This window comes from Rhinolophus sinicus, linkage group LG06, assembly GCF_036562045.2.
Source record: "Rhinolophus sinicus isolate RSC01 linkage group LG06, ASM3656204v1, whole genome shotgun sequence".
Lineage (NCBI taxonomy): Eukaryota > Metazoa > Chordata > Mammalia > Chiroptera > Rhinolophidae > Rhinolophus > Rhinolophus sinicus.
The window spans coordinates 6684881-6700213 of record NC_133756.1 but is presented as its reverse complement, the minus strand read 5'-3'; the positions used below and the strand labels follow the sequence as shown (position 1 = coordinate 6700213).

At 62.5% G+C, this 15333-nt stretch overlaps 1 protein-coding gene across 3 annotated transcripts in view; it reads right to left on the bottom strand.

The window, feature by feature from the left end:
• The window catches only part of MEGF6 (multiple EGF like domains 6), a 90946-nt gene that overhangs the window by 25269 nt on the left and 50344 nt on the right, over nt 1-15333 (bottom strand). The window contains exons 1-2 of one of the 3 annotated variants that reach the window (XM_019757125.2): nt 11195-11476; nt 4934-5056 (exon numbers count right to left, since the gene is read on the bottom strand). In XM_019757125.2, the coding sequence (XP_019612684.2) occupies nt 4934-5056; nt 11195-11363 (292 nt within the window). In that variant the 5' untranslated portion in view covers nt 11364-11476. Of the gene's footprint in view, nt 1-4933; nt 5057-11194; nt 11477-15333 lie in introns of those variants that run through there. The other 2 variants (XM_019757126.2, XM_019757124.2) reach the window with 2 other exon arrangements.

Below are 15333 nucleotides of genomic sequence, written 5' to 3'. Positions count from 1 at the left end.
GCTGGGCCTGGGCTCTGCCATCCTTCTTTCCCCCAGGCAGCTCGTGGGTTGCCTACCGCTCTGCCTGTGCATCCTGCCCCATTGCTACCTTCTGGATGAAGCCTTGCATTACATGGGGGCATCCCACACCCACATTCCAGGGAGGGTGAGCCTGGGTGGCACCAGCCCCAACATCAGAGAAGGCACATCCGCCAACCAGCCCCTGCTCCTCAGTTCCAGAGAGAAGGACCCAAAGACAGGCCCTTCAGCGGGCTGCTGTCATGTCCAGTGACCGCCCACCTCGGCATTAAGCACTCCAGGCTCGAACCCCAGGGTCTGTTGCATCCCCTCGGGCCTGTCCCACCTTCTTTCATACCTCCCAGCCCACCTCACACCTCGAATCCTGTGCCAGCCTCTGGATTCTGCCCTCCTCTCAGTCACCACGGCCCTAGTTAGTACTTGCCCCCCGCTGGGTTTCTGCCACCTCCATTCTTTCTGCCACCGCCCCCAGCTTTCCTGGGTTGGGTGTAACCAGCCCATCACCCCCGGGCACTGGCAGCCGGCACTTCTGGCGTCTTGGTCTCAGGCAAAGCCGCGATGTGACAGTGTCCTGGGATGAGGGCTGCCCTACATCCCCATCCCGTCAGGCTGGGCGGCCCCTGGGGCTGGAGGCGGCTCCCTGGAGCAACCGCTGCCTGTGTCAGGGCCCGAGGGATCTGAAAACCTTCCCAGAACCACTTCTGCGGCTTTGCAGACAGGAGTTTGCAGACAAGCCTCGTGGTCTCCAGATTTCTGCTGCCCGCACTTTGGCACTGCCCCAGACGCGGCCAGCAGCAGCTCTGGGGAGGGCCAGGCGCCTCTCCCAGGGCGTCCCCTCCAAGGAGCAGAGGGGAGGGCAGGCTGGAGGGCCCTGTGCAGCCCCTCGATGTGCCCCCACTGGGGAGACCCAGGCCTGAGGGAAGTGTCAGCTCCGAGGCAACACAGCACACCTGTGCCAGGGTCCGGGGATGGGGGGAAGGCAGGGCCTGGGAGACTCTCCCGGTGCTGTGAGCACAGTAGGGCCCATCTGACTGGAAGGGAGGGGGGCGGGGACAAGGGAGGGACAGCTGGGCAAACCTGGGTGTACATGCTGACAACAGAATCCTCCCCAGAGCCTCCGTCCAAAAGGCCTGATGGGCCTGAAGCAGGGGGATGCTGAAGCAACCAGCCCGGCATTTTCCCTGGAGGGACCCTCTGGCTGTTGAACCAGTGACAGCGTGGTCCCTCAGACCAGCCCCAGGTGTAGCTCTCATCCAGGGTGACATGAAGTAGCATCGTGCCCAAGGCCAGGGTCCAGAAGAGACTGCTAGGCAGTTGACACGCTGGCTCAGAGCTGCATGGAGAAGGGGGTCTCCCAGCACAAACTGTTCAAGGCCCTGGGAGCTGGTCTCCTTGGTTATTTGTATCCTGGCACTTGGCACAACATCAGAGAAAAGAAAGAGTGACACTCCCAGACAGGCTGCCCAGCCACGGTCCCACAGGCCCCGTTTTCCACAAGTTGGGGAAGGAAGGGGCTGGCTCAGAGTCCCCAAGGGTGAGAAGCAGGGTAGACCAGCCCTGGGCCTCGCTGAGCCCTGCTGTTCCCACCCCAGAGCCTGGGGGACACACGGGAGGGTGCCCCAGGGCACGCCACTGCTTCTGCTTGTCCTGCGGCCAGGCTGGCCAGGGGCAGCCAGGGCAGGGCATGAGGTGCTCAGGGACCCCCAGGCCTGGCCACTTCTCACAGCATCACCACCAATGGCAAAACCCTTGTTGCAAATTCTCCCTTTTAAGAATTGAAACTTTTTTGTTTTATTTCTGTAAGATCTTTTGCAAGGGAGGGATGCATGGAGGCCGTGCACTTCCTGTCCTCTCCTGGCTTTGGAGGCGAGTTCGACCATGAGTGTTTCAAGGCCCTCCTTGTGTGTTTCAAGGCCGCCCTAAAGCGCTGCCTCCTCTGAAGGCTTCTCAGATCCATCCCGGGACCCGATGTGGCACCACCCTGAGAGCTCCCAGAAAACAGGCCAATCGCACCCTGTGCCGTGGAAGGACCATCACGTCCCTTTGGGCACCTTCTCCACCCCCAACCTTCAGCACCTCTATAATCCCTACTCAAGCTGCTAACGCGGGGAGGTGTCAGGCCTGTGCCTTCCCTGCCTGAAAAGTCCCAGGACAGCTCACAACAACCCTCCTCCCAAGAGGATGCCAGCAGGCCCTGGGGGGAGGGTTCCAGAGCAGCTGTGCTCCAGCTGTGCAGGATGCTCCACAGCTGGCCTGAATGGGGAAGGGGAGGGCAGGGGAAGAGCACAGCACGGCTCCTACACTGATTCTTCCCATAAACGTCTGCTGAGGCCTTAGGGCAGCCTGGGCTCAGAGGGTGCCACTGTGAGCCTGGGACAAGGTCATCGGCTCCTCCCCAGGCCCCATGCCCTGGGAGTCCCAAAGGAGACGGGGGAGGGAGCCCTCCGAGTCCAGCAGCCTGGCATGGGCTGAGCAGGCCCCACCTGGGCCCCACCTGGAAGCCCCTATGGGTGATCTGAGACGCTCAGCTCCCCCTTCCCACCCCAGGCCAGCATGTCATGTCTGCTGCAGCCTGGGCGGGTCCCATGGCAACCAAAGGGGCACATGAGGGAGAAGGGCGGGACAGCCCTGGAGCAAAGGCTTCCTGCTCTGCCTGTGATGGAGCCCCCAGGAACCCCCTGTCCACTCTGGGAGCTTCTCAGCGAAGCTCAGGCCCCAGAGGGAAGGCAGCTCCCCATGGAACCCAGACCCATAGACCCACACCAATCCCAGACACTCCCCAGGACACCTGGGGACTGGCCTGACGCTGGCAAGGTGTCAGCTCCCAGGAATTCCAGACACACGGAATCCGCCAACAGCCAGGTATGTGTGGGTGTGCGTGGGTGTGCGTGGGTGCAGGCACAATGTACATTTCCTGATGGGGGCTGCAGTCAAGAGAGAAAGTGACAGGCTTAGGCCAAATACAGCATCAGGGAAAGCTCATCCAGCCATAGGAAGCCAGAGAGCAGGGGAGAGGCAGGTGTGCAGGGGTCTCACCTGCGCCCCTGGAAGCGGCCAGGAACTGGACACCAGCACCCAGAAGACTGCAGAGTGCCTGGGGCTCTGGGGGACACCCACGCGGGCTGGGTGCCCACAACGGAGGGCGGGGCAGGCTGAGGAGGTGGTAAGGTCCTAGCAGCCTCATGTCTGGCTGTGCACACCAGACCCAGAGGCTCTGGCATCAGACCTGAAAAGACCCTTTAAAATAAGCCAGTGTCACAAATCAAGACTGAAGGGGGCCCCAGTGCAGGCATCTCTCATGAAAGGCTATTGGAGGTGCTCCAGGGTGGCAATGGGGTGAGGTAGGCTGGGGGCCAGGGGCACGGCTGAGGGCCCCCCCCCAAAGCCAGCAGCTCGAAGCTACTATCAGTCCCTCCAGTCCCTGAAGGGCACCCCTCCCCTTTGCAGGCCGTTTCCCGTCACCACCTGTCCTTCCCCTCTCAGTGTGTGTCCCAGCCTCAGGCCCCTCCCAGGGGAGCCACAGCAGGCATGAGGCAGTGGGTGCCCAGCAGGCTCAGCCCAGCCCAGCCTGGACCAGCCCCACAAACGCCCTCCTCCAAGGAGGACCCTGCCCCAGAGGAAAGATGTGGGAAGGAAATGCGGGGGCACCAGGGGCCTCCAAGACCAAAGAGCCAGTGGCCATGGGCTCCCGGAAGGCCCCCTCCTGCCCAGCAGACAGCCACTGGGGGCTGCACCCCCATCGTTGTGTCTGAAGCACATCATAACATTCCTGCATCTGTTTCCACTTTCCAACCCAGAGAAACTTTATGGGGCAGCTGCATCGCTCCCTGAGTGGTGGCCTGGACATGTGAGTGTGTGCGGGGGGGCGGGGGGCTCCCCTCCCCCTCCCCAGGGCTGGCAGGCTGCCTGCCACACAGCAGCAAGGCATGCAGGAAGGAGGCTGCAGAGGCCGCCAGAACACTCCGGTCTCCAGGGTGTAAAGAAGGGGCATCCTGCCCCAACCCTCCCAGAGAACGACCCTGTTTGGCCAACAGAGAGGAGTCAGTTCTGTGCCCGCAGCACCTATGTCCAGAGCCAGCCGGGGGGGGGGGGGGCAAGCAGTTGGCCCTGACTGCTCAACACCAGACTCCTGGCCTCCAGCCCCCCCACTCCCTACCTCGGTGGGTACCTGGCACTCTTCCCTTCTCTCCTCTTCCCTCCCCTGTAACCCTCCTGAGCTGGCAGGGGCTGCTAAGGCCTGGGCGCCCCCATCGAGTCCATTCTGCAGAGGAGCTGAGAGTCAAGGTCCCACTGCAGAGTTGTCCCTGCCTGCCACAGCCCAACGCCCCAGGCTCCTGGAGGAAGAGCAGCTCTGCAGGCCAACAGGGCCTCACGCTGCCCCAGCCCAGGCCAGCCCTCTCGGCCAGCTTCCCAGCGAGCATCTGAGTCTCCCCAGAGTTTGGGGGCAGCATAGCCAGCCTGGGTCCCTGCTGACCCACCACAATGGCTTCTGCTGCAGAGGGCACCTGATAGGACGGTGGCCCAGGGCTCTTCCCCACGTCGTGAGAGCCCTTTCCCCATCCCTAGGAGATGACTGGGGCAATCCAGCCAGATTCACATGTGGCTGCAGACGGTCAACGCCCGGGGTCACAGGGTCCAGTCTCGGCATGGGGGAGCCAGGCCCTCGGGACCTGTTCTTTCACCTGCCTGAGCCTCAGCTCTCACGTGAGTGGAGCTGGAAGGCCCACGGCAGGCAGGCTGAGGACCCACGGCCCCCCACACTCAGCAGAGTGGGGCCACTCTAACACACCTGCTGCTGAGCCAGGCCCCACCTGGCCTCTCAGCCCAGGAGTAGAGGGACCCCAGCCCCCTTCCAGACCTGGGCGCACCCAGGAGCCTGGGCAGGGAGGTGGCACCAGCCCCAGGAGGTGCTTACCCAGGCAGGTCCTGCCGTCCGCATGGAGCCGGAAGCCGGGTTTGCACTCGCAGAGGTAGGAGCCCAGCGTGTTCACACACCTGTGATGGCAGCCGCCGTTGTGCATGAGGCACTCGTCCACATCTGGGCGGGGACACGGGGCCGAGGGTTGACAGCCGGTACCCGCCCGGTTGACCCACCCACCCACTCTGCACTGGCGCCAGGGACCCCAGCCCAGGATCCCTCACTGAGGACACCACCCCAGGCCCAGGTGCCAGGGCTCCAACCCGAGACCTTCCTTCTCAGGCCAGGCCTACCACACGCCTGAGCCCCTCAGCCCTGCTTGCCGTCCCCCACGCCTGCCTGGCCTGCCTGGGGAAGAGCAGGACCCTGACCTCTGGGGTCCACCAGAGCGTGGGGAGCGAGGTCTGGCCAATGCGGTGGCCACAGAGGGAAGCGGGCTCGAGTCAGACTGACCCTGAACACACGCTCTTTTCTTAAATCCAAATCCAGAAATGCCCTCGGGACAGTGACAGCCACTCCTAGGGGCCCAGGAGCCCAGGAGAAGAAACGGAGAACTCAAGAGATGGCCTCGCCCAGGCTTGGGAGAAAGCCCAAGAGAATGCAGGGCCAGGGGTGTGTCCTGGGCTGGACAGCGTCTCCCAAAATTCACGTCCATCCCAAACATGAGCTTGCCTCAGAACATGACCTTGTGTGGAAATAGGGTCTCTGCAGATGTAGTCAGTTAAGGAACCAGAGGAGATCATACTGAATAAGGCTGGGCCCTACATCCAGTGACTGGGGTCCTGGTAAGAGTCTCGCAGGGAGGCAGAGGTTGAGCGAGGTGGCCCCAAGCCAAGGAGGGCCGGGAGCCACAGGAGCTGGAAGGACAAGGCAAGGAAACAAGGCTCCTGTTTCAGAGGAACTACGGCCAACACTTTGATCCCAGACCTCTAGCCTCCAGCAGCGAGAGCATAAGTATCTACCGTGGATTTGTTTCGGCAGCCCCAGGAAGCTGGTGCAGGTGGTCTTAGCCTGGGGTCCCCCGAGGGCTCCCAGCGCTGGGGATGAAGAGACCAGCACAGCAGACACCCCAGGATAGGACTTAGAGGCGGTGCCAGGCATTCCACTTCCAGGAGACACCTCGTACCTGAGACCACCAACCACTGCACAGGACATCTGCTCCCCCGACCCCCACGCCACCGTGCTGTGCCATAGGGAAAGTGCCGACCAAAAGGGTCGGGACCAGCCCAAGGCCCCCAGGAGCCACCCCAAGAGCAGAACTGGGAGCTGGAGGGGAGGAAAGACACTCCCCAGGGCTGGAGGCACAGGGGCTGCACCCCAGGAAGGTGGCCTCCTTCTGCAGGAATGCAGGTGTGGAGAAGGTGGCAGCCCCCTCGCCTCTCATCCCTCCCTCCAGGCCCACTTCCAACAAGCTGCAACAGACTGGAAGGAAGGTGCTGCCCCGGGCACCAGCGTGTGAGGCCAATGCCAGGAGGGACACCCCTGCCCTGGAGACGTGGCATGACGGGAAGGAAGGAGGCTTCTGTTCACACAGCAGATACAGCGAGGCCATGGAGCAGGGAGCAGCCACATCTCTCAGGCTGGTCCTCACCAGCCAGACACCAGCTCCCCAGACCGGAGTGGGAGGGCTACCAGGAGGAGCCGTCACAGGGAGACAGACATACAGACGCTCTTCACTCACGAGCATCTACTGGCCGAGGTCTGGGGCAGTCGGGTATCCGGCCCCAGCACTGCCCCCCACCCCATGGCCAGGACAACAGAGGCCCAGACTGCTGCCTGAGCCTCGCTGGGGACGGCCATGTCCGGCTCAAAGTGCCAGCAGGAGATTGCAGGTTGCGTGGCTCCACTAGAAGAAAATATGACTTTGGGGGCAAGTCCTCGGCGGTGTGGAAACCTTGGCCAGCGGGACAGTGGGTTTCCAGGGATGCACAGAGCTGACATTTCCCTCTGATTCTGCTCAATAACCCACTGGGCCCATGCCATCTGCCACCACGCCACCCTCCAGTTCCCAGCGCTGCCCCAGGGAAAACACCGCCCTCCAGGCCCCCATCCTAAAACCGCAGCCATCTAGCACACGTTAGAAGGGTGCCAAAGGTGGCACACAGGGTGGCGCTCCCCTGGCCGTGCCCTGGGCCTCCCCACCAGTCTATGCTTCAGGCCTGGCACCAGTCCACACTCCGAGAACATGCCCGGGGCTCCAGAAATGACACACACAAACCCCAGGAGCCAGGGTCTCTGCCTGGGACCTTTAGGGCCATTTGTTCCACGTACAAGCCATGTCCACTCTGGGGCAACCCCAGGTCCCTCCCAAACCCCGAGGCTGCCATCTGCACTGTGGTAACCTATGGGCACACTCAGAACAAAGCCAGGATGATTCACAGAAAGGAGCTTGAAAGCAAAGGGTTAACGGCCCCCAGAAGAGCCCCACAGAGGTCCAGGGGACAGAGGGAACCAGGCTGTGGCGAAGGTCTCAGGGATCAGGGCCTCTGTGGGGAGTCAGCTGCGGGGAGTGGGTGGAGGGGCAGACCCACACGCGCTGGGCAGGACAGGATGGGCAGCAGTCCCCCGAGGAGGCTCAGAGAAGAGAGCCCTCGCACTGAGACCCCTGAGAGGGTCCCTGGAAGGTAAAGATGTGACTGCACGGGGACAGCACTGCGTGTTGCAGGTGTTGGTGAGGCTTTGGGGAAAAAGGTGCCATGTGTGTTGTCCAAGGGTCGGGCAGGCAGCCTGGGCCTCTGTGTCCTCAGTGCAGGGTCCTGCAGGGGGAGAGGACACCTACGTGCCCCAAACGTGGCCCCAGAGGCAAGCCTGAGTGAGCAGGCCAGTGGGGACGTTGGCATCCAGAAACTCGGCTCTCGGCGGACGACGTCGCGTTCACCCTGGGCTCAGGCAGAGGCTGACTCAGGCGGCCCTGTACCCCAGGAGCAGCTGCTCCTGAGCCCCGCAGACACCTGGCTGGGGGGCCGAGCCTGCCCTGGGGGCCGTGTCCTTGACCAGCTCCTGGGCAGGTCTGCAAGGACCGTCTAGGACACATGGGGACTCCAGGAGGAGCGGCTGCCCCTCGGGCCAGCCCAGCAGCCCTGCAGGACAGACGGGCTGGGAAGCAGCAGGTGGGGGACGCCGGGGCAGGGTGCAGCCCATCGGGTCAGCAAGGCCCCTCTGGCTGGGCTGGTCCTAACTGCGGGGCCTCCCTCCGCAGCTCCACCTACTGCCCACATGACCAGAGTTCTCGCCCCCCTACTGTTCCGAGGGAACATTTCGACCCAAGCACCCCGCCCTCATGCCGGCCTGTCTCAGAAATCCGGCTCCCGCCTAATACCCACAGGCCCAAGTTGGCACACCGACCCCAGCCCCAAGCCCTTCCCACCCCCAAAGCTGCACTGCCTAGGGGACAGGCTCTGTGACCAGCGGCACAGGTAGGCGGTGGTGAGGCTCAGCCATGGCTTCCAATGTTTTCGGTCAGTCTGTCTGGATATCTGGACACAGTGGGTCAGTTCAAGGCTGCAGGATCTAAGGCCTCCCCTTCACCTCTCTGGGTGACAGAAGCCTGCTTATGGGCAGGAATCTGGCCAGACAACCTCCTGCTGGGGTGGCCTCCAGGTCTGGGATCCAGGCCCCTTTATAGAAAGGACTTTCACTCAGAAAGCAAGGCAGGCTTGAGTGACCTAAACCGTGCCTGCCCTGCCCCCTATGTGGGCCACGTGGTGGCAGAACAGAGGTGTCCTCAGGTGGTTCCAGTGACACCAGAGCTGCTGACCCATGAGCAGGGCTGTGGCCGAGACCCCGAGTAGCCATAGGCTCAGTGGTCTTTAAGGAGAGCGTGGTCAGCTAACTAAAGAGGTCCACGTCCAAATCCCAAAGTCTCCCATGGCAATAGGGACTCTGCAGGTGGGGTTAAGGTAAGGACCATGAGATGGGAGATGACCCTGCAGTATCCAGGTGGGCCCAGTGCCATCGCAGGGTGGCAGGAGGGTCAGAGAAGCAGGGATTTGAAGAGGCTGCCTTGCTGACTTTGAAGATGGAGGAAGGGGCCATGAGCCATGGCACACAGATGCTTCTAGGAGCTGGAAACGCCAGGAATAGATTCTCCCTGGAGCCTCCAGAAGGACCCTGCCCACCCACAAATGCATTTCAGCCCATTTCAGACCGCGGACCTCCAGAAGTGTAAGGGAGTGGGCCTGTGCTATGGTGGCACTTGGTCACAGTGGCCACAGGAACACAGAGCACATACTGCTATCTCTGGAGTCCTCTGAGCCCAAGCCATGGGGTTCAGACCACTGAGCTGGAAGCCAGGCCCAAGTGTTGCCCTGGCCAGCCCAGCCTCCTGACTCCCGCCATGGGCTCTGCTATCTCTCTGGCGGGCTGGCTGCTGCCTGGGCGCCTCTAGAAATTGCACTCCCTTGGGTCCTGCCCCACAGGCTCACCATCACTGTACACCACGAGTTGTGCAGTGGGACCAGTGCCCTGGGACACCCCAAATGGCAGCGCCCCAACCGAGCGTCGGCACCTTAGACTCTGAAACTACAGCAGAAAACTGCTCTCCAGGCAGTACGGAGGGGGGCCTGGCCCCCAGGGCAGTGCGGGCCTCCCAGGCTGGAAGGGAGCTGGGAGGCTGCCTCCTGTCCCATGCTTACCTGCTCCTTCCAGGGACAGTGCCCGGCCCGGGGCAAACCCACTCTGCCCTCCTCAGCCCCGGCCCAGCTGCCACACGTCTGGTGCAGCTCTGAAGACGTCTGGCCGGCAGCAGCTGGCACATCCTGAGTGGGGCAATTTTAAGGCACAGCTGGGCCAGGGCGCTGCAGGAAGGTGCCCACGGTCCTCTTGCTGCCCTTAGCTGACATACACGCCTGGGACTTGGGCAGCCTGGGGATGGGGACGGCTACACACACTGGCACAGGGTGACACATCACTGTTCCCTGGGAAGCCTGTCTGGCCCTGTGGCATCTGCTGAGCTAGGGGATGGTGGTGGCTCATCATTAGGCTGATGGGAGCCCGTGGGGTCTCAACAACCATCACCCAGTCACACCAGCTCCTGGCCCAGGAACACACAGCCAAGGTCCCATCGGCTGCCCCCACTGAAACCACCCAAAACAAGTCTGTTCTGAAGCCTCACCCATACTGACAGGAAAAGAGCCCTCTGAGATCCTGCCAAAGCTCCACCCAGGTAGTTATCAAGTTCAGTGTCCCGCTTTGCCCCCAAACATGCCACAGCGTCCTCACTCCCAGAGAGTGTACCCCATTATCCAAAGGCCCTTCCCTTCTCCCCTCCACAAGCCCAAGCAGGCCTCAGAGCAGGGCAGGGGCTCCCAGCTCCCCAAAGCCCCAGACTACAGATGCTACAGTCTCATAGCATTCAGTGCCACCCATGGTGGAGTGACAGTGCTGGCCCCGCCTTGGGAACCCCATAGGGACTGAGCCTGGGTCCCAGCTGGCTGAGTGACAATGCCAGGAGTGGTAGAAGATTTTGCCACATTCAAGGGTCTGCAGCTCAGGGCTCTGTGAGTCCTCTGGCATGGAAAGAGGCAGGGACTGGCCGAGGGGACCAGGTGCCCGGCCCAGAGCAGCACTGGAAGAACCTGGAAAGGAGTGCCTGCTGGCCCAGGCGGATCTGGGTGATGACTCACTAGGGGCCACACACCACACCCCACCTCGAATTCCTGAGGATGTCTGGCTCCAAGCTCCATGGAGTCTCCTGCAGGGAGGCTGGCCCAGCGTGGGTACCAGACATGAACTGCAGGGAGAGGCAGGACAGACCCAGGGCAGGCTGTTCCCACTTCCCATGGGCTGCTGGGGTCCTCTCAGCTGGCATTGCAGCCCACTGGGCTGGCCACACACCTTGGGGGTGGGGGCAGGAAGACAGGAAAGTACCTGCCACATCCATACACAACCCACAAGGGGCTCTGGGGCCCCTGGAAGGGGAAGCCCTGCACCACGGCCCTAGGGGCCTCTGTCTAGAGCCTACACCTGGCTTGACCCCAAGAGCTGCCAGTGCAGTGGGCCCGTCAGAGGCAAGGCGACGTTTTTCTTCCCTCTGGTCAAGCGAACACCCTGCTGTCAGCAGCCCCTGCAGCCAGCCCAGTAGGGGATAGGAATGTCAGATGACTCAGGGCATTGGGGCACTGCCTCCGCCCTGCTCCCTCCAGCCTCCCGCGCTGTCAGCGCCCCGCGCAGACTTTAAAAAGAGGAAACAAAGGGGGCAGGCAAGGCGGAGCAGGGCATCCCGTCCCGCCCGCCCGCGCAGAATCCGCCGGCGCCCACCTGGCCTCTGGTCACCTGCGCTCACGGGGTAGCCGACCTGGCCCAAGTGGCACGGATAACAGCCCCTCCAGAGGTAGCGGTAATGCGTGCCCGCGACGCGCGCCAGGCCCGCCAGAAGCCCGAGGCACCAGAACGTGGCCAGACTTCCACGGCGCCGGGACACGTCCATGGCGAGTCGACCGCGCTGCGCTCCGGGCTCCCACTACCGGCTCTGGCGGGCGCGCAAAAGCTGCCGCCGGCTCCACTCCGCGCCGCCGGGAGCCGCTCTGGCCCAGCCGTCCCGCCCCTCGCCTTTAAGTTCTCAGCTTTCCCTCCGCCCCCCGCAGGTAAAGGCCAAATCCTCGGCCGGAGGGCCCGCCCTCAGCCCCGCCCCGCCGCACTCGTCCCCTCCTAGGGCGCAGCCCACCCGCCCTGCGCATTCCTCCGCGCGCGCTCCCGCACCGGACACCGACCCGCGCACAAATACAGGCACCTCCACGCAGACACACGTGCACAAATACAGACCCATGTGTGCAAATATGCAACACGAGACACACAGAACCCTGCACAGGCACATAGAGACGCACGTGCATAGAGGAACGTGTGTCCAGCCACCAACAAGGAAAAGAAATCAAAGCAGAGAAGGCTCTACCCTGGCAATGCCCAGGGTTTCATGGAGGCAGCTTGATGGGGTTTAGTTCTGCCAAGTTTGGGGAGGAGAGGGGGCTGAAGGCCCTTGGAGGCCAACCCACCAAAGTGGAAACCCTGGGGGTGAAGACGCCTGCAGCTCCCAAGCCTGCTATCCCGCACCTGGCACTATCATGACACCCACTGGACCAGGGCTGTGGGGGGGTGGGGGGGCAGGGGATCACTGCACCCTACAGCAGGTGGGAGACAGCCAGAGCTAAGGGAGGACTGGCTAGCAGGGACAGCAAGCCCCAGGTGCCCAGCTGCAGAAGCCATGTTCATGCCTCCAGCCCCAGACCCCTAAATCCCTACGTTGTGCAAGGGGACGCCCAAAGCACCAGCTACATCTGAAGCAGCCCTCCCCAGGGTCAGGGCCACAGCAGCTGTGCATCCAGGGACCTATGTGTTCAGGCCCTGACAAGCACTTGGCCTGCAGCCCTGCATCTCATGCAACCCCATGCTGGCCCCATACCTCACCCTGATACCCTGCCTAAGCCAGCCCTGGCCTGACACTGGCCGTCCCCCTCCTCAGAAACTGCTGAGATGCAGGCCCTGATGGCCATCACTGTGGCCGAGTCCAAGGGGCAACCTCCAGTCCACGGCAGCGAGGCAGTGTCTCACCTTGTCCAGTCCTGTCTGTGGTCCAGAGGCCAGCCCATCCCATTAGCTCCCCGCCGCCCAGCACCCGGCAGTGCAGAAACGGGCCTGCCTACGGCCCGCCTGCCCACCTGCCTGCAAAGGCCTCCTGGGTGAGGCTCCCTCTGAGTAGCTCCCCCATCTGAGGACTCCAGGCTGTCACCGGGGGAGCCTCCGTACATCTCGCCGACAGGCTCTCTGTTGGATCACTGAAGGCGTGCCATGCACGTGGGGTGGGCCAGCACGGTCTAGCCCTCCAGTGTGCATCTCACGAACACATGCCAACAGAAACTTGAGGGTCCCACCCTCTGCAGCCACCAGGGCAGTGTCCAGAGCAGAATCTCAGAGGGGATGTATCCTGGGCCCCAGACACCTCCCTGCTCTGTGGTGGGTGCAGCCATGGTCCCGATGGCATCCGGGAAGCCAGCCAGGCAGGCTTGAGAAGAGTCAAGGGACTGGAGAACTGTGCTACCCAGCAACAGCCATCGCCCCAGGACTCTCAGCACCCCCTCCCCAGCCCCAGCACCTCCTGTTCCACAAGCTGGCTGGGACTACTGCTCTGGGCCTCTCGTCCCACCTCATGGTTACCACCACCCTTTTGTATCAGCCTCAACTCCAACTCACATCCTGGCCTGGGCAGGGGTCACCCATTCCCACAGCCTTCCTGGGGTGGGGGTGGGCTGCTTGAGGCCCATGTCCTCAGCACCCAGCACAAGGCAGGGCTGGGGAAGACCAAGACACACTTTGGGGGTGGCAGACAGAGGTCCTGGCCCACTGAAAAACTGGGTGGGACGAACAAGTCCCAGGACTCTACTGGGCCTCAGTTTCCTCATCTGTATAGTGGGCAGAGAGAAGGATTAGACCAGCTTGGGGGGCCCACAGGCCTGAAGCCATGGAATACACACGACCTGGGAAGGAGAAATGGGGCCAGGTATGACCCCCACCACCCTGCCCACGGGGCCCTGCGAGAAGGAAATCAGTTAATAAAAAAGTGATACGAGTTTTCAGGGGCTGGCTCCTGAAGCACAGTGAGGCCTTCCAAATGCTTCTGACAAGTTTGGACAAAGGAAACACCATCTTTTCTGCCCTGTAAGCCCTAGGGAGCTGACAGGCCTTGTGATGTCCCACCCCCATGCCACCCTCAGAGCGGCTCCTTTGCACACTGATAGGCCAGCAGGGGGCCTCCTTCCTCCTTTCCTGCCCAGCACCCCCCACCTCTCCTCTCTGCCCCTCACAGACAGGCCCGTAATTAATCCTCATTCTGTCCAGAAGGGAACCCAGATGCAGGGGTGCCCAGCGGGCAGCCCTGGGCCTGTGCTTTGCACATGCAGAACAGAGCGGGGGTAGCCAAGGGGGCCAGGTCTGACTCTGGCCCAAATCCTTGCTCACCAGGCCGATCTGCTTCAGGCTCCTCAAGATGAGGGCGGGCCCCAGTGGGGACCTGGTTCTGAGTGGGAGGGGCCAGAGGCCCTGCGGGCGTGTGCCTGTGTAAGGCTAACTCGGCTTTCTCCTGCCTGACCTTTGCCCCTGACCAAAGGCATCCTTGGACTGTCAGCCAGAGAACCCAGTGCTGGGGCTCCTCCAGGCGGGGCCGCCAAAGGGCCCTCGGCACCTGAGCCAGACGCTGGGCAAAGCGTTTCTAGGAAGCTGTGGCTTCAGATCCTGGCTCTTTCTTTCATCCTTCTCTGGGAGGCCTGGCCCTCTGGAGCCCCGGCTTCCATCCTTCCAGCTGCCTGACGGACAGTGAGCTCCTATGCGTCTGAGTGGCAACTCAGGTCTCCTTCTCGGCAAAACCTCACCTCCAGAGCCAGCGGCTGCCACCTCTGTGCCCCCCTGTACCTGGCACATTCCTCTCTACACTTACCCATTCCCTCGTCCTCCAACAACGACCTGTGTCCCCACTCTGGGCTAGACACAGTTCTGGGGTGCAGTGGGGTCTCCCCACCCAGTTGAGGGTTATGTTCAGGACTTGGGATGCAATGACTCTGGTCCTTCATCCCCACTAGATGAGGCATGAGGACTCGGGCATGGCCGTGGAAGTCAGCAGCCCACCAAATGCAGAATGCCCTCCACTGCCCCCCTCGGTGCCGCTGAGCGCATCCAGGCCCATGGCTGTGGGGTCTGGAAGCTGTTTGGGAAATGCTTTCCCGATGCGGAAACACGGCGGAATGTCTGTGTGTCAGCAGAAGCCATACCCCACCGCCAGGCCGGCTCCAGCTTTCCTCTCCAAGCCAGGCGGCCACCGGGCTCCTTTGCCAGGACCCAGGCCAGGGCAAGGGCCCAATGCCACGCCTCAAATGCCTAGGCCCCCCTTAGTGCTGGCCCATGCCACTGCAGGCCCCTGACACAGGAGCTTTGAGGCAGAACGGCCGTGTTCCTAGGACCAGCTCAGGCCAGGAATTAGAACTTGGCCACTTGTGTCATCTGTCCCTCGTGATCATAGACACCTCCTCCATGAAGCCTCTCCTCCTTGAGGCCTCTCATGGTCACTGCCTCACTCTGCCTCGAGGTTTGGGGACCTGACCACATGCTGCTAACCCACTGAGAGGGAGGTGGTGCCTGCCTGTGCAAGCTTGCCTTAGCCTCTGGATGCAGAGCAGGTACTGGGTGGTTTGGGCCTGGAACTTGGGACACCTGCAGAGCGTACGGGGGCTGCCTTACAGCTCACCACCCCACCCCACCCAGGTTCCTCAGGGTCAAGGCACGAGGTGAGCAGGCCCTCCAGGGGGACCTGAGGAGGCCAAGGCACCAGGCACCCTATATGGCCCTGGAGAGAGGAACTCACACATCTGGACTCTAGCCCGTCCCAGGTCCCAACTTCACGTGGAACTCAGCCC